The sequence below is a fragment of the Mchenga conophoros genome, linkage group LG5, assembly GCF_057382185.1.
Source record: "Mchenga conophoros isolate Kocher_MC1m ecotype Shallow Benthic linkage group LG5, M_conophoros_male_GT1.1, whole genome shotgun sequence".
Taxonomy (NCBI): Eukaryota; Metazoa; Chordata; class Actinopteri; order Cichliformes; family Cichlidae; genus Mchenga; species Mchenga conophoros.
In genome coordinates, this window is record NC_140530.1 from 38,283,583 (window position 1) to 38,308,680 (window position 25,098).

The window sequence follows — 25,098 nt, forward strand, 5'->3', positions numbered from 1 at the left end:
AAAATTTCAGCCAAAATAACTTCAGTTCAATAGGTTAAATTGTATTCATATAGCACCAAATCACAACAACAGTGCTGTACAGTAAGACCCGACAATAATACAGAATAAGTGTCTCCATGTAAGAGCTGCAGTTTCCACTGAGGTATTATGTGCTTCTGTTTTTATCTTTAATCCATCAAAATAACTTTCAGGTCTTTCCTTTTCCCTCCCTTTGTCTCGCTGACATTCACTGAGTGTATTCAAATGTCTCTGACTTCGATAGTCCCGTCAGGTCCTCGGTGATTATTCCGAAACCCTCCCCTCTCACTTCAGCACAATCACTCGATTGTTACAAACAGCACAGTCACTGCTTCACTAATTCCAGTCTTCCATGTCTTCACTCATTCATTCAGCAGACAAACACTCGCTAACTGCAGCACAATGAGACCAGCCGCCCTGAACTAATTACCGCTGGATAGGAAGCAGTTGTTGGCTTTACTGGTGTTGCTGGTTGCCAAGGAGGAAGCAAGCATTCAGGGGGAGAAAAGTGTGTTAGTGTGATTGGAGCTGGATAGATGACTTCACTGGTGATTTAAGTGTTGTGCTCCTGCAGTGGAGCGCATTTTTATTTTCAATTTACGTGTCAAATTATCTCTTTAAGATGAATCTTTGTCACATAAACCGCTGCTTTTCCTGCACTCAGAACATCAGAACAAAAATGTGCACAGTCAAAAAGGCTTTGTAATATTTTGTATCCGGTCGTTAAGTCTGACGTCACTAGCCGTGTCTGGGCCTGAACTCCAGGTCCATATATATATATAAACGATCACTATGGCATTACTGAGAGTTGAAAAACTGTCTAAAGTCTTTCATCTTTAATAAAACAATCATCGTTCTGCTCTACCAGGTGTAACAATTGAGTTTAACATCCAGGCATCCATGAAAACGGAATTTATGACATTTAACGGAGTTAGAAGTTAGCAGGGAGTTAGCTCGCTAGCTTCTATCTAAATACAATATAGCATGTCCTGACTGCGGGGTTTTGGAAACAAATTAAAACGTACAGCTCTGTTATCACTTCCAACATAAATGAAGACAAAGCTAAACAGCAGTGACGTTTGTAGGGTTACTGAAGTTTGGCTAGCTGGTATATGATGATGTGCTACGTGACCGCTAGCGACACAGCTATGTTAGCATAATATAAACAAGCTAACTCTTTTTTCCACTCGATAAAAGTTAACGTGAGTGTTCTCGGTGGTCAGGAACAAATGTAATCGCATGGCAGGATGCTGTAAAAGGACCAAACTTCAGCCAGGAGAACAACTGAGATAAGATAAGATAAGATAAGATAAGATAAGATAAGATAAGATAAAATTTTATTAATCCCTCGGGTGGGTTCCTCTGGGAAATTCAGTAATCCATCCACAATACGAGGTTAGTCACTCATATACTGCTGCATGGGCTGGGCTGTAGTTACATCCTAAGGTTTTAAAAACTGAGCTTAAATAAATGATTAGCGGTAATAAAAGCCGAGGGAGGTCAACAGTGATCACTGACTGTTTTAGGAGCTTTTTGAGATTAAATAGAAGAAAATACAAAACATTAAACATGTTAACAACACAAAAGCCATATTAAACGCAGACTACTTTAGACCCGGAAGTAGGATTCGTCACGTCATCACTGAACAACCGGATAGCAGACTGGATTTGAAATAGCACAGTGAGGAAAGTGGACATGGACTTTTTTTTAGGAAGTGAAGCTGCAGTCCAGGCCTGGCAAAGCATGCCGAGACACCACGAGTCATCTGATGACGGCCCCAACCAGACTTAAAAACAACCGCACTTTGTTTTAGGATCTGTACTTTGTTTACATTTTTTGGGTCTTTCTTGGTTGTGAAAACTGACCGTAATCTCAAAGGAATCACAAACTCGTGCTAACAAAAGCTCACGTTGGTCAGACAGCCAAACAACTCAAAACAAACCACAAACTGCACATTCATCACCTTTTGGAGCTCCGTTCACCGTCACAGCGACGCTCAGCGTTAAAATGGAAAATGTATCCCTGCAGCCCACCTGCTACAGCACACACCGAGCTGTAACCTCACTACCTGAGGGGCCCACGGGGAAACAATCGGAATAACGTAAAATACAATAAAAGAAAATGAAATAAAACAAAGTATCTGTAAACAATCTGAATAGAAAACAACACAGAAAATATCAGACGTGACGCTAAAGTGAGTCAGAGAGCATCATCAGTGCAGGGATGGCATAGCAAAATGTTCTGTGGTGAGGGGCAGCCAATCAGGAAAAGGTGGGAGGAGCTAAAGCTGCTCATTTCAGGTAATGAAACAAAGTGTATGATACAGAAGGATTATTCTGAGCTGTCAATCACGCCCAACAGGTTGTTGGTTCATCTGACATCCAAAAACTGGAAGCGTCCATTTGGTGTCACATATGATGAAAACAAAGAAAAAGATCATCACAGATCCGCAAAATATTCAAAACCAATGGAGTATTTGTTTGGTGTTTCATAATTCTGCCGAGGAAAAGTAAAAGCTCGCTATCTGGGAAACGAAATCTTTAAACCAGCCTATAATCCAACAATAATCCAGGGCCCGGTTTAAAGACAGGCTAACGGGAGAGGAGATAAAACGACCTGTGTCCGATGGAGGATTATCACAGTTTAATGTCTACAACAGTGAAGCTGAGGATTAACCTCCAGCTTTAAGAAAAAAAGTCAAAATCTGCATCTTCTAAACGCTGCAGTACGAAGTCTGAATGTGGGTGATGACAGCGACCTGCAGGTGCTGACTCCAATCAGGAGTGTTTTACGGCCACCGTTAGCTCATAACAGAGTCTCCCACTTTAATTCTGCTCACTGCACTCATAAAATATTTTACTGAAGACAAAAAGCATTTGTTATCGACATTAATCAGGGCGTCGCAGATCAGTGTCCTTTAAAACTCTGGGAAAGTAAAGGAAAATGTGACTTTGCTGTACGTGGGGGACATTTTTACAGCGACACAAGTCCCCGGATCACTTTGTGTATTATAGACATTACTTCACTGACAGAGTTATAAAGTTCTCTCCAGACTGCAATAAGCCCCCAGAGATTATGACTTTACTGCTGAAAAGCGTTAGCCGGATACAGACAGACCGTTCTACCATCTCACATCACAAAAGCCAGGAAATAATCCAACATCCACTTTCACCAGCACCTTAATCAAGTCTCGACTGTACAAGTGGGGACGTTAACTGATAGGCAGCGACCCAACAACGATACGAAACAGTCACAGTTTTCTCATGTGAAAATAGTAAAAGACAAAAAGGAAGATGACAGATGGAAAAGTTCCTCCTCTGAGGTTAAACTCAATTATGAAGATATTGTTTCTTAGCTCTGCTACTGGCCATCAAAGAAAGCCTGAAACAATCTAGTCGATGGCCAACTGTGATCCTAAAAAGCCTTCTGACTCTCAGTCTTCATGTGTTTACTGAAAAGCTCTGTGGAAAGCTACAACCAGTGACAGTCGTGATTAATGGTGCTGCTTAAATCGTCCGCAAAACTGGCAAATTAGGCCTAAAGTGTTTGTATGAGTTAGAGACCAAAGGAGTCACATAAACTGTGGACATGAAAATGTAAATGTCTGTCATTGGTGTGTTTGTGGTGCAGATGTGAGGTTCTAACATCCAAACATCACAGCTAGCACCCACGAAACACCCACAGCTTTCAGACTGGTCTAATCCTCACTGACTGGTCTGTCGCTCTATTTCTTTTTACTGGTACCCAAAGGATGGATTACCAACTGGGCAAAGTGGGAAACTGCTGAGGGGCCCGAGACCCTAAGAGCCAATCTTTTTACCTATTTGTGACACTTTTAAAATAATTACGTCTACTTGTTCAGTGAAAAGTCCTCAAACACTCAAACACTGGAGGTTTCAAAAGTGCAGCACTTGTTCTCAGCACTTGTTCTCAGCACGTTTCGACGTGATTCTTACCTGAGTGGGAGAGCTGCAGCCGCGGTCCTGTTTGGCTCCAGGTTTTGGCTTCGGGGGCGGCGCTCGATGCTGCAGGCTGCCACAGCAGAGGGACGAGAAACACCATCATGAAAATCGCGTGCACAGACGCCGCTTCTCGGGTCCTGACTGCACCTGCTGCCTGCAGGGCTGCAGCAAAAATCAGCATCATCGTGAAGAAGGACCGTCTGACCGGTTACATCACACTCAGGACGGCAGCTGATAGGAGGACAAATGAGAAACAGGACAGAGATGACACGTCATGTTAGATATGCTTTTGAAGCTCAAGAAGCTTAAAATGCTCATAATCCAAGAGCACCTCAGACGAATCCAGTCTGGCTCCACCTTCACAGAAACATTTACATGTAACCTGCTGTGTTCGGCTTTGTCGTGAGATCACGCTGCACGCACAGCATCGGTGTTTAACCTACAGGCTGGTGGTATCAGGAGCAGAACGAGGACCACCGTCACCGTGCAGGACTGTGGAGTTTGTCTGCAAACTGGAGAGGCTGCTAATCATTATGAAGTACTCGGTAATTAAAACGTATGCAGAGGAGAGCACGTTATGTGCAGCACTAGAAGCCAGTCTATTTAAACACCAGATGAAAGCAGCTTCACTGTTGAGTTATTCCAGTCGAGCTCAGTTTAATTATTCGATTCACGGTAGTTTGGAGCTTCTGCAGGATGACTGAGGAGGACGGGGGGGGGGCGATGCGCAGCTCAGACTTTGCACCAGCTGGTGTGTGACCTCTTTAGAGGACTTCTGAGCTACTTGCAGCTAATGATGTGGGCTAAACAAACACCAGAGTTTTCTCTGTGATGATGTCATCTGACTATTCAGGGCTCTGCAGCACACGATGTGGTCGCTGCATTAATGTCCTTTAATAAGCGTACCCACAGCGTTGGCAGTGTTTTGCACAGAGAGCACCAACACTCAGCAGCCTGGTGGGCAGTAATGCATGCAGTTATCCTGCAGCAGGACTTATCGGTGCATTAATGAGTCTTTCTTTGAGCAGTTTGCATGTTCTTCCTGTGCTTGCTCAGGTTTTCTCTGGGTGGCTTGAAAGACGATGGAAGATAGCGCTGTGGGAACGTGGTTTGTAAAGCGCTCTGAGTGGTCAGAATGAACAGGAAAACACTGTTTAAACAGTTCATTCCCATTTAAAATCAAAATACATCACATTACTCACAGCGGGCTGTACTAAATCAGTCATGCCTCATTTTATAGCAAATCATCCAAAACCTCTGAATATTTCACCTGATGATGCAAACTCGCTCTAAAGCCACTGAAGTGTCACAAAGCGGTTCATGAAAAGAAGAGTTGTGTCAGTTTATGAGAAGAAGCTGTGCAATCAGATCTCATTAAATTAAGTCAACAGTGAAGGATAAAGATAAACGATTACTGGAATATGTTTACATTCATATCGGAGGAGCCCAGAATCCATCCAGAGGGGCTTACTGGCATCTTAATCTAAGAAAACACTGGATGTTCCCTTGGCAAACGGCACTAGCTGCATATCTCATTTAGAAAACATTCCTAAACGTGAACAGCGCTCATACACTCCAAAAACAGAGACAGACAGAGAGAGAGAAAGGCAGACCATAAATAACGTGTCAGGTTCTTCTTGGCCTGCTGAGTGAAGACGGATGCTGAAAGACAACGTAAACACTTCCAGCGTGTTTGCAGACAGACTCAAAAGCTCGGCCGACGTCGTGACTGTTACGAGTCGGAGCGTGAGGTCGTCGTTCGCGTCACGTGTGTCGAACAAGAAGCAAAGAAACAGTTTGTTTACCTACTTCAGTTTGGTTATTTGGGACTCAGTCACCTGAAATAAAGACATCAAAGCGGCTCCATCTGATATTCACAGATAATTAAATTCAAATTAAATACATTTTTGCAGAAACAGCCAAACTGTCCAGATCGAAAATCGAATCGCGTTTCCAAAACAAACAACCCAGTCTTCTTTTTTTATTTCCCATATTCCCAAACTTCCTCTGCACTTTGGATTCATCTTTAGCAAATCACAAACACCTGGATAGCTCTCCAGCACGCAGGAAGTACAGCGAGGCGGCGGCTCGGTTAATGTGGGAACGTAGCTCACGAGGGAACCGGGTCCATTTATCACTTTGTGCCGTTCATAAATTATGGTGACGGCCGGTTTCAAGACTTTAGTTTGAGGGATGAACAGAGACGTACCTGCTGAGAGAGAGAAGGCAGGTACCTGCAGCTTGTTAGTAACTCTGCTCAATCTGATTGTCCTCCGCAAAATATAAGATGCAGTGATGGACAGACGACGGGACAGAGGAGTGAAATCAATCCATAATATATAAATTGTGTCTCCCGTAGTTTTACATATGTTGGTTTCGTTATTTTGAGTCTTTCTAGTCACTGTGAGCCTGTTTGTGGTCGTTCTCTCCGCCTGTAGTCTGAGTGTGTCTGGAGATGTTTTCAGGCATCCTGTGGTCCTTTAAAGGCCCTTCATTGTTGTTTTGCATTCCTCTGTGGTTTTTTCCTTTGTTTCTTTGTGGTCATCTTCGTTTTCTCTCTCTGTGGCCTTTTTTCACGTCTCATTTCAGTTACATTTCCTTTTTTGTACAGTTCCTTTGTGTCTGCTTGGACCTGCAACAATAAAACTCGATGTTAACAGCTGTCCAGTCCAATAGAATCTCCCGATTTCATCGAGCTTATTGAAGCATGTCTAGTAACAAATTAACGAGAACAACAGCAGTCCTAACTTAATTTCATTCCTTCCACTTTATCCAGAGCCTAACCTAAACTATTCCAGCCCGTAAAGCACAGGACCCGCCCATGTTATCAAACCATAATTTGTCATAATCTATCAGAGCGGATGGCTGGATAACATCAGCTGGTTTTAAAGAGCTCAACAGGTTGGACAGACGCCTGCTGACAGAAGAAAGACAGCTGAAGGTTTTTCCCTCGGCCGTGATTTAATTCGGCCTCAGCACGACTTGGCAGCAGCGCTCTGAGCACGTGAGAACTAAAACGTTCAAGAGCTCACTGGTATCATCAGAGGAGGAGCTTTTCCATACTGGATGCACTCTGGGATGCACTAACAAGCTTTTCTAACCTGAGGAATTTCTGCTTGGCTTCTCAGTTCTGCCACACTGAAAAATAAAAGGCTTCCCTTACAGATGCAATCGAGGGAAACTGATGCCTTAATTAGACGATGTTTTGAAGGTTTAATGCAACTACACGCATCAAAGCAGCTGAGAATGACTCTCGACTTAATGACAGCCTTTAATATCCTGCAACTCTAATCCACCTAATGGTAGACTTGCAAATAAAACCTTTTCAAATGAAAAGCATTCCTGTGTAATTCCTGGTGATGACGGATTATTGGCTGTAATGGCTCCTTTTATTGTTTGAAACTTTGACAGTAATGACAGTCAAACACCGGAGAACAAACACAGCTCATTTAAAAGTTTCTTTAGATGAAGGAAATCTCCTCTCAGAGCCGAATCCTCACACAGTGAGGCAGAAAACGGTGCAAACATCCTACTGATGAGAGCTCACTTAAAAATGTGCCTGTGTGGGAAATTTCAAGTAAACAACAGTAAAGCTGTCACCCCAGGGTTAAAAATCCAGGGAACAGACAGAGAGAGCGGTTTTCTGCATCGGTTATTATACATGTAAAATATAAGCACACACAGATGCGATGGAGTGAAACTCGGGGAAGCGGCCTCTTCAGATCTGTCAACGTGGAGACAGACGAGGACAAAGCGTCTCTTCCTCTCTGCTCGTCTGACATGCAAACATGTGACTGAGCGCCTCGAGAAACTGTACTGCAGCGGAGACAAAGAAACGTGAAGCATCAAGTGCAGAGATCTCACGTGAAGACGCTCGTCCGTCCGTGTGTTTGTACCCAAGGAGACCTGGGTGTTGTCGAGACTCTAAATAAATCCCTGAAGGAAACTCAGCATTTGTTTCTACTGTCTGTCTGTCGGTGTGATTCAGTCCCGCAGACTGAACACACGCACAAACAAACACACTACGCAGTCTCTTTCACAGCCAAACAATGTGGCAAAGCCAGCGAGATAAGAGGGCCAAGTTTTGAAGGCGGCTCTAAAAATAAAACAGATGTTTATGGCATTTTTCTGAGGGGTGGGGGTCAGATTCAGTTCAACTGCAGGTCAAAGACAACTGTTAGTTTGAGTTAAACCTTTAGCACTGTGGCTGTACTAGCATCACCTGACCACCCAGAGCATTTAGAGTAGTATGCAACTAATAAATCAGTACAGTTGTATGAATGGAAAAACCCACTAAAAGAAACAGGGATCAAGTCAAAGACTATATATAAAATATGGACATAGCCAGCATGGCTGGGCTACACTTATTTTAACTTTATCAGCTATTATAAATTAGCTTGGTTAGCAAAGTGAATTCATAACCTATGAACACAGAAGTTTGTTTCTCTGCTTTAAAATTGGACATTAACACAGGAGTCTATGAGTCACTATTGGAACCTTAAGTAAACATTAGAGGACCTGCAGCGTTTGGCACACCAGCGTGGGCTCTTTTCCATCCCCGGAGGTTGTTCTCTTGGACCGATTACACAAAAACACACGGTCTAAGAACTGTGTCCCAGTATCACGCATCGGAGCCATAAAGCAGCCATAGAGTAGAAGTGGGCGATATTGTTGTGGAGAACCGTTCCCATGGTTATCAGCTGGATCCATCTTTATTTTCTGTTCCTGCTGCATGGTGGGGGTTGCTGCCAAACAATGAGTAAACACAACAAGCTGTGTCACATCCCGGTTTGCAGCCTCATCAGGAATCACTGCAGGTTTTAATGCACAAGCACCCTGCGATGCTTTCTTGTGTTGAGCTGATGGAGGTCAGGACGATGCAGAGAAGAAAAGCTGAGTGATATCAAAGAGTCAGACTGTGTATCGGTAACCTTGTAACCCACATCCTCAAACCCGGAGCTCCTGAAATAGGCTGTTTTTGCTCACAGATATCCACTCTTTGTGCACAGCTTCCTATGTTAGTTGAAGGAGAGGTTTGTTTGAATGATGAGAGGATAAAAATGTCTAAAACGGGCTTCCCGTTGGTTCCCAACACATCGCGCTTCAAAGGAAAAGAAACATTTTTGTGTTCTTGTTGATTCGGTTCATTCGTCTGCAGGCCTTCCTGCAGCCCAGGCAGAGAAATCCTGCAGGCACCACTGCGATGATTTCACTGCCACCTCACAGAAAACCCTTCCAAGACTCTGGATTTTCAAAGAAGTTAAGTATTTGGTTCTTTTTTCAAGTGAATTAGGCAACGCCGCAGGAGGAGACGGGAGGCTCGGCCGCTCCTGGTGCGATGGCACCGTCCACACTTTGGACCTGCTTATAAAATCAGAGCCTCTGAATGCTTCACATGCTTTCTGTGACCTTCATCTCCCCGCAGAGTAGAAGCAAGCGTGTCTCGCTCCTGGTCGGGGGATTAAGTCGTTTTATTATGTTTACAGGAGGTGAGGTGAAAACGTGGCTGGCCACTTGAGGGAAGCTGAAAAATCTCATTTTAACTGCTGGGATGATTTATCAGCAGAGAGGTGGAGGACTCCCGCTGTTCTTCTTCTACTCTTTCTGGTTTCGTTTAATTCATACCTTCACGTTTGAGTTTTTCTGCATCATCCTCCTCTTCACTGCTCTACTTTTCCCTCCTTTAACCCTCTTTATTGAAACTCCCTCTCTCTGCTGTTAGCACCTGATCGCTTTTCTCTTACTCCCTCCGTCCTCCTCCGAGTCTTCTCCCTTACTTTAATATTTCTTGTTGTAAGTCAACCAGCGAAGGTGACAGCTTTACAACATCTCTCTGCCAACCCTCTAATCCTCATCATGATTTAATAACTCCTCTTCTTCCATCTGAACCTCCCCGCTAATCCCTCCACTCATACTTCAACACTGAGAAGTGCAATATCTTTGTTTCTTAAATCCACGTCTGTCTCCCTTTCATGTAACGCTGACTTATTTCCAACAAATCCCTAATCTAATAATCTTTATCCTTCACCCATGTTTTATGCAGCTCCACAACCTGACCACACTCTTCTTCTTCTTCTGCAGTAGAAGAAGAAGAAGAAGAAGTCTTTGGTTCAAAAACAGGCTCAGGAAAGCAAAATGTACTTAAAGAATGAAAAGTGTTTCCTGTGTACTAAACTTCCCACTATACAAAGATAAAGCAAAATATGACAGAAGGAGCCTTTGTCACCTCGTTCTAATCACCTCATTTGCAACTTTAAACTCCCAAAATAAAAAATATAAGATCATATTTAAACAAGAAGGGTGGAGCGCTCAATTAGCCCTTAGTCACATAAGCCTAGAGAGAAGATGGCAACGCCCGTGATGTCACTGGTTACCAACCAGTGACTGGTGGTATCCAGACGATCTCTGATTGGTGTCTGTGTCCGTGTGACTCGCTTGGATAAACTGATGCAAATAAGCTCAGTTAGTGAGCTGCACCCATCGAATGAATAGTTGCATCTCAGAGAAATTGATGCCTGCTAATTAGTGTTACTGTGAATAACAGGAGTGCAGCTTGTTGACATTTCAACCTTTGCTTCATTTCTCGCCCCTGAAGTCGGACACCTAAACACATTTATCGTCGTCTTCACTTCTGGGTTTTGGTCAAAATAATTTGCTGATTAAATCAAAAATGAAAACGTTGTCACAGATACACTACAGAGCTTCAGCTGCGTTTTATGAGCTCGTGTGTTTCGGTGGGTGTTGGGGAGTTCACATCAGTCCTCAGTGAGCAGGTGCACAGCCCCGGGGCCCCCGATCCAGCAGGCACCCACTGGTACCTGACAGTACAGCTGAAACACACGCCCAACGTCTATTTATCTCTCTTAGCGAGCAGAACATAACAACATTCTTGGTTTACTGACGGCGGGTTTGAGGTCACACAGACGGGCAGGGTGCTGACAGTACGAATGAGCAGCTTATGCAAGAGTCGAATACACGAGCACGTGTGGAATGTGTGAAAACCCTTTAAACGACAACACCTTCAAGATCGAGTTCATCACAAGCATGACAGAAACCCTCCATCCATCCGTCCATCCATCCGTCCATCCGTCCGTCCATCTGTCCGTCCATCCGTCCTCTTAATTCTATTCCTATAGAATCTATAGATCTGTGTGTCTAATTGTAATTAGCAATAAAAATAAGAGGCACAGTAAAGAAGCCCTGTTATTACAGCTGTGATAGGCCGGCTTCTACAAATGGGAAGTTGTTTACATTATTTCTATATTTGAAGAGATGAGAAAAATACAAAAGTCTCTTTAAACACAAAAGTATATTTGCAACAATATTAAATATCTCCATGTGCTTTCATTGCATATTTGTAATAAGCAATATTCAAAGGAAGTAAAGTACTGTAACTGGGCACTTTACGATAACGTGTTCTACGATTATCAGGGATGGAAATAATAAGAGCAAAAGCATCAGGAGGCAGTAAATCTCAGAGTATTGCTCGGTATTTCAAAAGGAAGGGAAACTTTTCTTCTTCTATTCTTTTGGGTTTTTTACAGCACATAACTCTTTGGACTTACTTTATTGAAGCTTTCGCGTTGCCAGACATGACTGGCACGTTGTGCCGAGGTAAAAGCATTTACAAAGCAAAAGCAGATGCTGAACAAGGCGTGTTATTGTGAAAGATTCTCTAATGTATGTTTAATATTTATGGTGCCGTATTTTCCTTCTCCATTTGTAAGGTCTGCTGTGTTCCTCTAACTTTGCTGTTCCTCTTTTTACAGCTCCGAGGACTTTGATTCATGCTCCTCTGGATCATTTTGAGATCTCAGCGAAGTGGTGACCGTATCTACATTCACATGAAACAGATACGGACAAAGTTTAAATTTGAGGAGATAATTTGCAGTTGAAAAAGGTGACAAATCCCAACAAATGTTACAATACTCTGCATGTCGCAAAAATGTTAAAAATCACAACAACGTCGTATCATGGGTGAAGTGTTAGTGGCGTGATTCCCAGCTTCTCAGCGCTGTGGCTCGTTCTTCTGGTTTCTGAGACTCTCCGGGAGATGAACGATATCGAGATGGGCACAACAGCAACCAGGCCAACAGATCAGCTGATAGGAAAACACCAGACAGGAAGAGCCAGGGCTGAACAGCAGCAAACAGAACCTTCACAATAAAAGCGAGGTGGGTGCATCATTCTGCATGGATTAAAAAAACAGATATCCTTTGGTGGATGTTAAAATATCTGTGCAGTACATAAATGGCTCATTGCTTCAGTTGTCTGCACCACACTGAGCAGATTAACCACCATCAAAAAGTCACGGAGAACACGCTGTCTTTATCCCAACTCCTGCTTTATATCTGATGTTTGTTCTCCCGCCACGTGGCTGTAAACCAGCTGAAGAAGCAGCTGTTCAGGATTTATTAAAAAGTGCAGATGTGACAAAAAGAGGGGGGTGAGCGTGCGTCAGTCATCGCACATTTAGCCACATCCTTTCATCCTTTAAAACACTCGGGGTTCACAGAGATCCCCCATTACGGCCTGTTAAGTCGTGATAAATCGGACAGACTCGTTTTTTTCTGCGAAGAGAAAATTATTGCTGCATTCTTGATTCAGAGTCAAAGCCGTTAAAGCTTATTTGGATGGAATTTATAGCAGCAGTAATAGAAATATAACCAGCAGTGAAAGCCAGGACCTGCCCTGGATACGAGTGTGCTGCAGGTGCGCATTCACAGGTTCGTCACATTCTCATCATCTTACAAATTTCTCTTAGGCTCAGTGCGTCTGCTGTGAGAGGCATTCAGAATGGCCACACTGAGCCGTTTCAGATGCCCACGGGAGACACTCTGAGATTTGATTTTAGAGTTTTGTTTACAGGAGTCGGTCCTCTGGCCCGTTTCACGGCTCTGAGACACGATTTCAGAGCTGGACTGGCGGACGTCAGACTCTCAGCAGGAAAGAAAACAAAATTCTTGAATCGAGGTCAAGAACATGAGTGATGGTGAAAGTTTTCGCTGGAAGGCTCTGAACAAAAGGAGACTCGCTCTGACTTGTTTAGCTGCACCTGGAAGATGCTTGACGTTCCCCTGAATCTTTATCATCCACGCTGCCACTCTGCTCTGCACACACCACAGCCTGGGGGGGTTTCTCCAGAGCTATGTTTTGTTGAATGTGAACCAAGAACATGTGAACTCTGTGTGATGCATAGAGAACAGATTGCAAAATCCCTAAGGCACAACTTTGGTTTGCTACATCGTGCTGGAAAAGCTAAATGTGACTTTAGCCATCATTAATACCAATTAGAGAAATTAGAGATTTTCTTTTAAATAAGACGAGTCATTTATAACCAGCACTGAGCTCAGAACAACAAGGCAGGAGAAGGACTTACTTTTGTTATGAGGGGAGAAGTCTGGTGATTAGAGCGAGGTCCAAGAGGAAACCAGATATTTGATTTAGGTATTTATTAGGAACAGTTTGATTCATAGCAGGGAGTCCAGACATGTTTTCAGTCGGCATTAAGGACTCCAAGGAGACCGTCTGCTTTTTAGTTCAGGATTGTTTTCCTGTGAGAAGCAGACGTAGTTACTACAAACTAATTAATGTGGAACTGGAGCAATGAGTGCTTATAACTGTGCGTGTCGTGTGAAAAACTCCACCCGAGCTGTCCACAGATGTTCCACGGATGTTCATGACAGTACAGTTAGGAGAAGAGAAACAAGTATGGCTTGCTGGAAGCCAGAGGAACGCCTCTCTGAAAGAGGATGTTAGCACGCCTTAGCTTTGCAAAGCTGCATCTGATCAAACCACAAGAGCTCTGGTACAATGTCCAGACCAGACCGGAGTCTGGAACCAGCACTAACGCCTCAGACCTGTCAGCACGGTGGTGGAGCGACGATAGCGTGGGCACCTGACAGCCGCTCAGTCGCCCGTGAACTCCTCTGTCCCACGGCTCAAGCTTGGGGTGACAGCCACGCCTCAGTGATGTCATAACCTGATGTGTCACTGCACTGTAGCCATTGGAGACCTTGTGCGTAACTGATGTGGCCTAGTTTCAACGAGGAACTGTGGCACCCCAGATTCTTTCCTTTGCATGCATTTCCTGTCTAAATGTGTGTTTATGTGTTGCATTCATGGTTTCTGGAGTGTATTTTCCACCATGCTTTTGTCTTTTGGGGTCACGCTACATTTATATTTTGAATAATGTCTGATTGCCTGGAATTACATTGAGGGATCGCCATCGCTTTAATTTCCTTTCAGCACGCCACAGTCCGGTGCGCCACAAAGACACCGTGGAGTCCTTTTATTCCACAGTTCATTAACCACCTCGCACAGATAAAGTGAAAAAAGAGTGGAGCCTTTCTGAGGTGAAACCACAGGAGCCGCACCCGAGACAAGTGCACGGCTTGTTTTTTCCACAAAGATGACTGAGCTCAGAGTCAAGACAAACAAACATCATTGTGGGAACGGAGCTGGTCTCTATGAGGAATTCTGGGAAGAGGAAATTCTTCTTTTTTACCCCCCCTTCTCTCTTTCTATGATCACTGCGTGTCCCTCTATCTGTTCAAGGCCTGTAGGAAATATCCTCTCACTCTGGGGGTTTCTGGGAAGAGGAAAAGAGCTGATGTCACTTCCACACAAGGACAGCGAGGACAAGGAAACAGGGCCCCCTGATTCTTACACAACTCCCATAATTTTGAAGTTTGTCATATATTGTTATGCTTTCTTCAACTGCATTGTTAGAGGCGAGACTTGAACACCTGCAGCCTGTTATTCAATCTGTTAGACTGAACTCAACGTTTAAGAAAATCAAGGCTACATCCTTCCTCTTAAATAAAACACATAGTTCTTAAGAGATCGCGGATACAAGCGGCAGAAATGAGCTTCGTACGAAGGGTGGCTGGCCTCTCCCTTAGAGATAGGGCGAGAAGTTCGGCCATCCGGGAGGGGCTCAGAGTAGAGCCGCTGCTGCTCCACATCGAAAGGAGCCAGCTGAGGTGGTTCGGGCATCTGACAAGGATGCCCCCTGGGCGCCTCCTGGGTGAGGTGTTCCGGGCATGTCCCACCGGGAGGAGGCCCCGGGGCAGACCCAGGACACGCTGGAGAGATTATATCTCTTGGCTGGCCTGGGAACGCCTTTGTGTTCCCCCGGATAAGCTGGAGGAGGTGGCTGGGCAGAGGGAGGTCTGGGCCTCTCTGCTTAGGCTGCTGCCCCCGCGACCCGGCCTTGGATAAAGCGGATGAAGATGGATGGATGGATGGACATAGTTCTTAATAGTTATTAGTTGCTCTATATTAAAGATTGGGTGTGTTTTTTAGCTGGACCTGTGAACACTGGTTGAATATCTCAGCCACTTTTGGATGGATTCCCATCGATGGTATCGAGGGCGACTGAGTCGGTAGAAACTAGATAAGAGAGGCACACAGGCGGCGGGATTGTTCACTGGACTGCGTGAATGTGTCAAGTGAGGTGATGGAGGAGAGGTACAGGACATGCCAGTGAACTAATCAATCCCCAGACCTGAGCCACAACCACCAAACCCATCAGTGCTGAGGCAGGAATCACATACATACACATGCAAACATGGATTTTATCCCAGAACATTTTCCTTTGGTAAGAAACCTGAAGATCGTGACCCCGTAGTTGCTTCAGGCTGTATTTGGCGCTGTCCCATCTGAGGGCACGCGTGACTGGAGGCCTCTGTTCTGTTTCTTCCTGCTATTACTGCGCTCAAGTGACGTTTCTCAGCAACTCCCTGCTCACTCTCTTTACACCAGGGAGCAGCTGATTGTGCTTTAGTTAGCCGTCATGGTAACAAGAAAGGATGAAGCGGCGATGGCAAAACAGCAGGACAGAGGTGGATTCAGGAAGATACTCTGGATCCCATCGATGGCTGTCAGGTCGTTCACAGAGACGGGAATAAAGACGAACGAGTAAACATCACCTTTTCCCTCTTATTCCGTCCATATTTAGGCTTCCATTGAGAACCAGAAGCTTTTGTCAGTGATTACCAGAGGTGTGGACTCGAGTCACATGACTTGGACTCGAGTCAGACTCGAGTCATTAATTTTATGACTTTAGACTTGACTTGAAAAAATGTTCTAAGACTTGTGACTTGACTTGGACTTTTACACCAATGACTTGGGACTTGAATTGGACTTGAACCGGTTTACTTGAAAAGACTTGATATTTTACCCCAAATACAAAATTTAACATGCATATTATATAGAGATTGAAAATGTGACGTCATTCACGGGTAGAACCGCAAAGGATTCTGGGAACTCGTGGCAAGCGGTACTAGCGCACGCAGGCTTTCAATTGAAATCAGTCACACAGCGATAAAAAGAAACACAAAAATGTCAAGAAGCTGTTGTATTATTAACTACAATAGCCGGTCGCATGACAGCCACGGGAAGCCGACGGGTAAAGAGATCGGTTGTTATCGGATTATGTCGTTGAAGAGAAATTGTTCGAGCCATGTTTCCGAAGTAACAAAGACGCGACTGGATTGCAGCCATTCAAAGATCAAATATAACGTCCCAGAACACTCCAGCTCACAGGTTAGTCTGCTCCAAGCATTTACACAAAGGTCAGTCTGCTGTTGTAGTTAATGCGTCATTTTCATAACATAATTGGTGATATAGGTTACAAGCAAGTCTGGCGCTGAACAGAAATTGTCGCGCTATGCTCCTTTATTTATTGTGCATAAATAGTGAATTGTCCTGACACAATATTGCGTTTCGCTTCTGTTATTATGGTACATTGACAAAAACATTTCAAGGTCCTGCACCCATCCGTCGGTAAACTGTACCTGGGCTTGTTGCAGTGACCGGAAGTTACTAAACTTCACGAGTGTATGCACTCACAAGAACCGTATAATTATAAATATGCAAATGTTGTCCAGGCTACGTTGGTGATGCAGTTTTTTTAATGTATATGATATTTTTGTCATGCGATTTTAAAGCCGGTGTTGTGCCAAAAAGTGATTTCCAGTGTTTCTGTGTATTTTTTAGGTGTAATATCTTTACGTATGTTCGTAAATAGACTTCGGTGAACAGGGGATACAAAGGGGTTACATAAAGAATTAAAAAATTATCTGTTTTTTAAGTATCTTTACAACTTGTACTTACATTATAACCAATCCGGTCCTTTATCCCCACTTAAAATATTTTTACAGAACTATTGTAATATTTGCTGCCATTTCTGCTGTCCTGTTGGGCAACTTACTCTTACAAAATACATTTTTAATGTTAATGAGATTTTTTTTACTGCATAAATAAAGGTTATATAAAAGTCGCTGCCAAAAACTGATTGCGGCTTGTATCTTGCTACACGAATGTTGTTTGTGGCTCAAGATGACTTTATGTCATCCATAAGGGATGCATTTGACATATGTTTAACATATTATAGCCCAACAAGTTACTTATAGCACTTTAAATATGAGCAATCGCTTTTTGGCAAATACCGGAAATCAGTTTTTGGCAGACAATCACTTTTTGGCACAACACCGGTCCTACAACCGCATCCAAGAATAACATGCAGCTTATCTCAGAACTGTCGGTGAAAATTATTCTTGGAGCTAGGTTTAATTGAGCTGCATTTTAAAGAGGTGCAATTTCACAATTTGTGTATATTTTCTAAGTTCACTATTTTGTCATGTGTTGAGAAAAACACAGATTTAAAAATTACATGGTCTAATATTTACATTTAGCATAACTGCAACATACTTTTTTCTTTTTTTTTTTTTTAAAGACTCGAAAGGACTTGAAATTCAAAGTTTCAGACTTGTGACTTGACTCGGACTTTTACACCAGTGACTTGAGACTCGACTCTGACTTGCCTGACATTACTTGAGACTTGACTTGAGACTTGAGGATAAAGACTTGAGACTTACTTGAGACTTGCAAAACAATGACTTGGTCCCACCTCTGGTGATTACACCTTTAAAAAGAGACTTTCTGCTCATCAACAAACAGACAGATGCGTTAAATGACCGAGTACTGAACCAAGTGAAGCTGAAGTTTCTTTTTCACTTTGCTTCTTCTGCACCAAGTACAGAAAAATCACTCGCTGTGGGCTTAGACGTAGTTCACAGCGCCGACCTCGGTGTCCTGAACCTCTCCATGTTTGGTCTGTCTCCACACTGTTACTGAAACCATCAGACCTGCTGGCCTGACCCCGCTCAGGTCATCCAGCAGGTGCAGAGTGAACAAGTCTTTTCTTTAAAGCCTTTTTATTCTTTCAGGAGTGAAGCTGTTCCTGGAAGAAGCCCAGAAGGAAACGGCCGCCTTCTGTTAGCGTGAGCGAACAATATAATGAGGGTGAAGAGAGCGAGGCGCCCCGTGTCTGTGTGTGTCTGTGTGTGTCTGTGTGTGTGTAGTCGTGATTTTTTTCATGTTTTTGTCTGAAATGTCTCCGTGTGATTTGTGCAGAGTGAAGGTGCGTGGGTAGACGTGCTTCTGCCTGTGCGTATAATCGCTCATGTCCACTGATGTTTGGGCTTTGTCTGGTTCGATGGATGGCTGCTTTCATGTTCCTGCTTCTGGGGTTTTGGAGAAGGGTGGAGCTGGAAAAAAAGACCTGACCAGCAGGAAACCCAGCTCTGTTATGGTCTCAACAAACGCCAGGAAGGAGTTTTGTGTGTCTGTGTGTTTTCACTGAATAAGAACCCTCCAGGCAACCTGCTGCTGCCCATTAAAAAAGAACCCAAACATCTGTCACATCCTACCGTGAGTCTGATCTCCAGCGTACATCTTCATGTCTACACAGTTCTGAGTTCAGTTAGAAGAGACAGAAGAGAGTTTAAACCTGGCCCTTTAATACTTTTAACAGTTCTGTTAATATAGAGAAAAGTACATCTTAGTATTTGTTTGTCTGAAAAATACACTTTAATTCTTCGTCTTTTGCCCTGAACTGATTTTCTATGCACGTCATTGTTGGATAGTTGGTTGCTTACAATAAAAACTAATTAGAAACCTCATCTAAAAATCCAAAATCAAAGATAACAAACCTTTTATGTAAAGAGGGTCAGGGTATGTTTTGTAAACAAGCATTGATAATATAATTTCAGCAGTGATCATTACATCTCCTGCATCTTTTGTACATTTTTATAGGCTTTTAAAAAAAATCTAGTATTCTTTATGTATTTGTAGTTTCTTAGATTTCTGCCTCCGTGGCTTCTCTCTGGGTGCTCCAGCTTCCTCCCACAGTCCAAACACATGCAGTTAGTCTGTGGACTGTGAATCTCCTGCATATTATTCTCCCCACTCCGTTTGCTTCATCGGGTTATATTAATACTAGCTGTTGAGCCTGATAAAAGGAATTTTGATCAGAATCAATCCGTAAAAACAACTTCTGAATTCCTTAAATTTAAGCTGACTAGATATTTCCGTCTGGGGAACGCTCCTTTAAAGACGACCTGACTTCTGACATATTGCAATAACACACGAGTCCATATGTTTGCTGAGCAGTCAGTAAGTCTTCACTGCAGGTTCATAACGGCCTGAAATTACAATCAGTCTGAAGGGAGCTTTAAAGTTCGGTATTCAGCCAAAGGTGTAAAAGAAAGAAAGTTAGCGGCAGGTCTGGTGTCTCTGCTGGAAGACGAGGACCACGCCCTTATTTTCCTACAGAGAGACCAGAACTAATTTCCTCCTCAATAAAAATACCAGAATGTGAAAGTATTTTCTGTGATAGGACTATACTTGCATAAAACAGAAGAATGTGCAAATGCATGGCTGAAAAAGTGCATAAACATGACAGTCGAACGAGTTCAACATAAAATACAAGACAAAGAGTCTGTCTGCAGGACGAGAGACTCACTGTACAAGCAGGTTACTTATCGCCCAGTTATTTCCACAAAGTACTGACAAATAAAAGAACTGCATTTGTTTAAGCTGCATAGAGCTGCAGTGGGAGGCTGGAGCCTGTCTGAGTTCAGTGGCAGGTCCAGCCTGGACAGGCTGCCACTCTCACATTCACAGGGATGATAGAAAAATCCTCTGCTTTCAACGAATGGCACGTTTATTTTGAGAAAAGGATGGATGTTCAGCATCGTTTAAAAGCACCATGAAATAAAAAAAGAGGGAAGAATGTGCAGCCCCCCAAAAAAAAGAGCATTAACATGACAATCAAGCCATTTCCACCAAAAATACTCACAAAACGACGAATCTGTGATGGAGATGTATACGAGCACATCTTCATCTGTTCAGCTCTCTGCAGAGGCCCTGATCTGCATCAGGAGGCCTCGGTGCAGGGGTCACTGCAACATTCAAACACATGCAAATCGATTGAGTCTTCACTGGAGACAGAAATGTCTGAGTGTCGTCTCACGTGGATTCAAACTGTCTTGTAGTGTAAGCTGTGTTGTCCGCGCACAGCAATCTGAAAGACTGACACACAGTGAGTAAGACATAAAGTAATCCTCCCTTCATTAGGCGCCTTAGGGAGCAGTGAAAGGAGCGTCTATTCACTGGATGCGGTGGGAACACTGGGAGCAGCCAAGCAAAAAAACAACCAACCAGCGGGGAGACAACCCCACACAAGCAGACCCTGCCGACATCTCCTCACACCGAGACAAAGCCGTGAATACATGTGAGGCTTAAACTTCTAAAACTTGTTTCCCCCCTCCTCGCTTTTTTCATGTTTTCACCTCTTCTTCATCTTCATCCCCCCTCCTCTGTCTTCTTAAAGAAAAGCGGCCTTCATTACTCTGACGGCTGTCACTCGGGCCACGGGCAGCTCAAACCCCCATCAGCCACTCACGGCACAGCCGATAACGGCGTGCAGAGCAGCAGCGGCTCTGGCAGCCGACCAGTAAAGCTAAAGGAGCGGAGGCAGGATACTGTTTCACTTCTGCTGCTTTCTGAGGACTTACAGACGTTTTCATGGCAGAAACCAGCTTTGAAGTGCAGATTTTTGCAAGCTGCAGTCAAGAACTTCTGCATCGAGTTTACTGCCTTTAATGCTTCAGGTGGTAGAAGAACGGATCTGATTTCAGAGCTGCTGCAGGACGGCGCTGCAGCTACAGTGACTTAAACATTAGCTACCAGGTCTGAAGAACAATGACATTTCAGATGCAGTACGTGCTGCTGTGTGGACAGGCATCTGTTCCTTCAAACAATGGTTTCTTTTGTGGGAAACGCCATGAGTGGGTATGCATTAATATGTTATGGAACAGCACATAAAAATGATGTTTTTAGCTTCATGATGAAACCAGAAGCAGACTGGATGATAGGTGACAGCAAGCTGCCATCAAGGGATGAAAATTCCATTAAATCCCAATGTAATCTATCCATTATTAAGCTGGGATAATGAGAGAGACAACTGCTGGAAATGCTGGATATAACATCACCAGAAGAGTTTGGAACATGGATTCATACCTGGGAAATATCACACTGACATCGGATGAAAATGTGTTTCTTTCATATTCAAGCTTCAGTATCTGTGAAACCGTTCACCTGTTTGGACTCTGCTGAAGAATATCATGTGACTTATACATGAGAAGCTGGAAATAAAATATCCATCCATCCATTCGCTTCCGCTTATCCTTTTTCAGGGTCGCGGGGGGCGCTGGAGCCTATCCCAGCTGTCATAGGGCGAGAGGCGGGGTACACCCTGGACAGGTCGCCAGTCTGTCGCAGGGCCAACACACAGGGACAGACAACCATTCGCACTCACATTCACTCGCACATTCACACCTAGTGATAATTTGGGTTATCCAATTAACCTATCCCCACTAATAAAATAAATATCATTCACCAAACCTGCTGCCAGAGATCAGACATCCAAATATTTTAGGGGCTTCAATCATCCATCATTTGCTGTTAATATGAGCATATTATGGCTAGTTTTAAAGTCTGGCGCCCTTCCTGTCTCATGGTTTTCCCTTTCAGTTGGCTCACTGGATGGGGAGATCCAGAACTCCAATTCTACCATCTTGGACCGGATTTCCACTACAAACCTTAGAAACTGCAGCAGGTTTAAATTTCTGCTTCCAAAAGGTGGACTTGGAGGTAATGTGCACGGCCTCGGTGGAGAGCAGCTCTGTTATTTGCCACAAAGAACTTCGGACCTTTGCAGAGCAGAAACTTGTAGATGGAATAATTTCATAACACATTTTTAAAAAGCTGGTGCAACCTCCTGTTGCCACAAACAGAATCTAAATCTGTGGGGAACACTGGAACCACTTTCATTTCTAATAATCCAAATCTGCAGTCAAATGCAACATGTTTTTATTTTTAATGTTATATTATATGTATTTCTTACCACAAAGAGCCCAAACAGCCCATTAAAACTCTATTCATTACACATCAACATTCATCATTCTGAGACTGAGTCAGTGACCACATGACGGGCCAACAAGTTACATCTTCATCAGCAGGACGCTGAAAAATGTCTCCATAATGTCTTTGTTGTCTCAGTTGGCTCTTTGCATACTGCGTCTAAGGGTGTATAGCCCTCTGTGGGAAAAAAAAGTTGCATGAATCATCACTCTTCATCTGTACCACAACGCCTCATGAGTCTTCAAATATTCGCCCATATTTCTCCCCAAAAGCTTCAAACCCCAGGACAGCAAAGTTCCAGTCTGACCAGATGAGCTGAAGTTCATGAAAGATTCCAATCAGTCTGAGGGGAGCGTTAAAAGCCGCTACGCAGCTAAGGGTGTGACAAAGACATAAATTTAAAGGCTGCTCTCATGTCCACACAGTGAGACACGAGAGGTTTGCTAAAAACGGAGGTATTCACCCCGTGAGGAGCAACGAATGGCTTCTTTAATTCTGATGAAGGAAATTCATCCAGCATCAAAGATAGTCTGAATGAAAGCAGGCACAGCAACACTGCAAACATCTGAAATTTGCAATATTTCTTTAAAGTGTGTCTACAAATAAGAAAAGTTGGACTTAAAAAGCTGGCAGTGATTTGAGTAGTTTAACATAATAACATGCATGCACTGAAGGACTGAAGTGGCAGCAGGTTAAGAAAGGTATTCAAACTCTCTGCTTCCCACCAGTGATTTCCAGATCCAGAAGAACTCAAAGTGCAGATACAAGTAATCTCCCCGGGATCTCCCCTGGATCTGCTCCGAGGTCTCATAAATATGCCCACAAATCCTCTGGTGGAAAGTCTGGAATCTGCCCAGGATGCCTCCTGATAACACCGCCTCTGCTGGCTCCTTTTGTAGGTGCAGAGGTTCGACTCGGCATTCTCGTCTCCTCCGCTTTAAGCGTGAGGACAGATTTCCCATAAAGGAAACGGATTGCAGCTTGCCTGTGTTTGTGATCTCAAGTCTTTTTGCCATGAGCAAAAATGTTCCTGAAAATTTGTCCTGAAGCCAAAATCGGAGCTCCACGTTTCCTTCACAGCGAGCGGACTGTCGGGCATATCCGTTATTCCTGATGCTTCCTGATGAAACTGAAGCAGGAGCGTGCCTTCTGGATCTCTGTATGAAACGCTGAAGCTTTAATGTGACAGCACTGCTACATACTCCAGTGTTTCCCCATACACAGACTTCACTTATTACCTGGTTGTATTACAGATATCCAAGTCTACTTAGTAACTAATTTTCATTTTGTTAAATCACACTTCATTTGAACTGAGTTCACTGCAGCAGACTGAGCTCAGTTATTCAGTGTTTCAGCATTTTTAAGCCATGCTAACCAGAAAAATATTACATCACACAGAAAGGTTTGTGATCGTTTTACAAATGAAGAATTAATAAATACCCAGCATGTCTGGAAAAAGAAAACAGGCCATTTTTACATGACTGTGGTCAGGAAAGAATCTCAATCCTTCCACTGGTGGGTGGACGACGTTCCAACAGGCCGAATACCAGCCGGTACATCGGTCTAAGCTCAGTTTCTGGAATCGCATTAAACCTTCAAATGCAGGTTGTTTTGCTGCCAAAGAGGCTGAGACGTGCCGAGAAACGCAGCAGAGACGGAGCAGAGACATTCCCAGCCGGGCTGCCATGCAGTGTGTGTGACCCGTGTGCGTCCACGGTGTGTATCTGTGGTTTGAATCTCTGCTGTGTTGATAAAGTATGAGAGGAGCAGAGATAACCTCCTCCCACTGCCTCCATATCTGCTGTTGCTCTGGCTTTTACTACTTACACACACACACAGCTGGACAAACAGTGACACACACCCTACATCACACACCAAAGGTCGATTAACACCAGATCTATATTAAATATTTATACTCACATTTCACTGATAGGAAACATGGAGTAATAAGGAAAGGACACTCCGCTTATATTCCCGGGAACATAAACAGGAAAAATGAAATGAAATTGATTTTATAAACATAAAGTTTAAATCTGAAACCTCGAGTTCATCACTGAGCCGCTTTGTGTTGAGGATGAAACGATGAAAAGCAGAGATATCAGGTTACCAGACGTTCACAGACTACAGAGACACAGACACCCGAGGATCAGCCATAGATAACATTCCCACAGATCATTTTATTTACCAAAAGGACACACTTTACTCTACAGACCAGTGCAAAGAATAAATGCTCCAGAAGGCACAAGCTCCACAAACACAGGACCCCCTGTCACTCAAAGAGCCCACGCCACCAAGACTGCAAATGCATGAGTTACAAAATGTCCAAGTCTGTGTACAGTTGCTACAAAAGGACCAAATTAGCTAGAAAGAGCAAAAACATTTTCTCTGCAGGCTGCAAAGTGGGATCCGCCAACATGGCAGTCTGTGGGGACTCACTCACTCTTGGAGCCAGTCTCAAGCAGCCATTAGAGAAATTGCAGTTTTGGCAACTGCTTCATATTTCAGCCCCAGAGGTTCCATCATGGATGTTGTCTCATGTGTTTCCACCAAAGGTTTAAGAGTTAAGAGCTAAAAGGAACATTTTGACCAGGACTGCAAAAGCGCTTTATTACTTCTTGGGACGGATTCGACCTAATTTGACTTTAAGTGAGCCAGCTCACTAAATACAGAGCCTATTAAACAAAAGCGCCTTCAAATTGTTTCTCTTTCAGTGAGAAGTTTAAAGACACATTTTATCGCTCAGATGATGGAAGAAAAAGGCAACTTCAACAATACAGCGCTGTTTTTATACATTATAACGAAGTAAATCAAAGAAAGCCATCAATGTGACTCGTTGGGTTTACGT

General features: G+C 43.6%; 1 protein-coding gene across 3 annotated transcripts in view; it reads right to left on the bottom strand.

Annotated features, from left to right (window-relative positions):
- LOC146575110 (semaphorin-3D) overlaps positions 1–25,098 on the bottom strand; it is a 103,632-nt gene that overhangs the window by 52,831 nt on the left and 25,703 nt on the right. For all 3 annotated transcript variants that reach the window (XM_085275318.1, XM_085275315.1, XM_085275316.1), the window contains exon 2: positions 3,975–4,211. In XM_085275318.1, coding sequence (XP_085131444.1) covers positions 3,975–4,164 — 190 coding nt within the window. In that variant the 5' untranslated portion in view covers positions 4,165–4,211. The remainder of the gene's footprint in view (positions 1–3,974; positions 4,212–25,098) is intronic.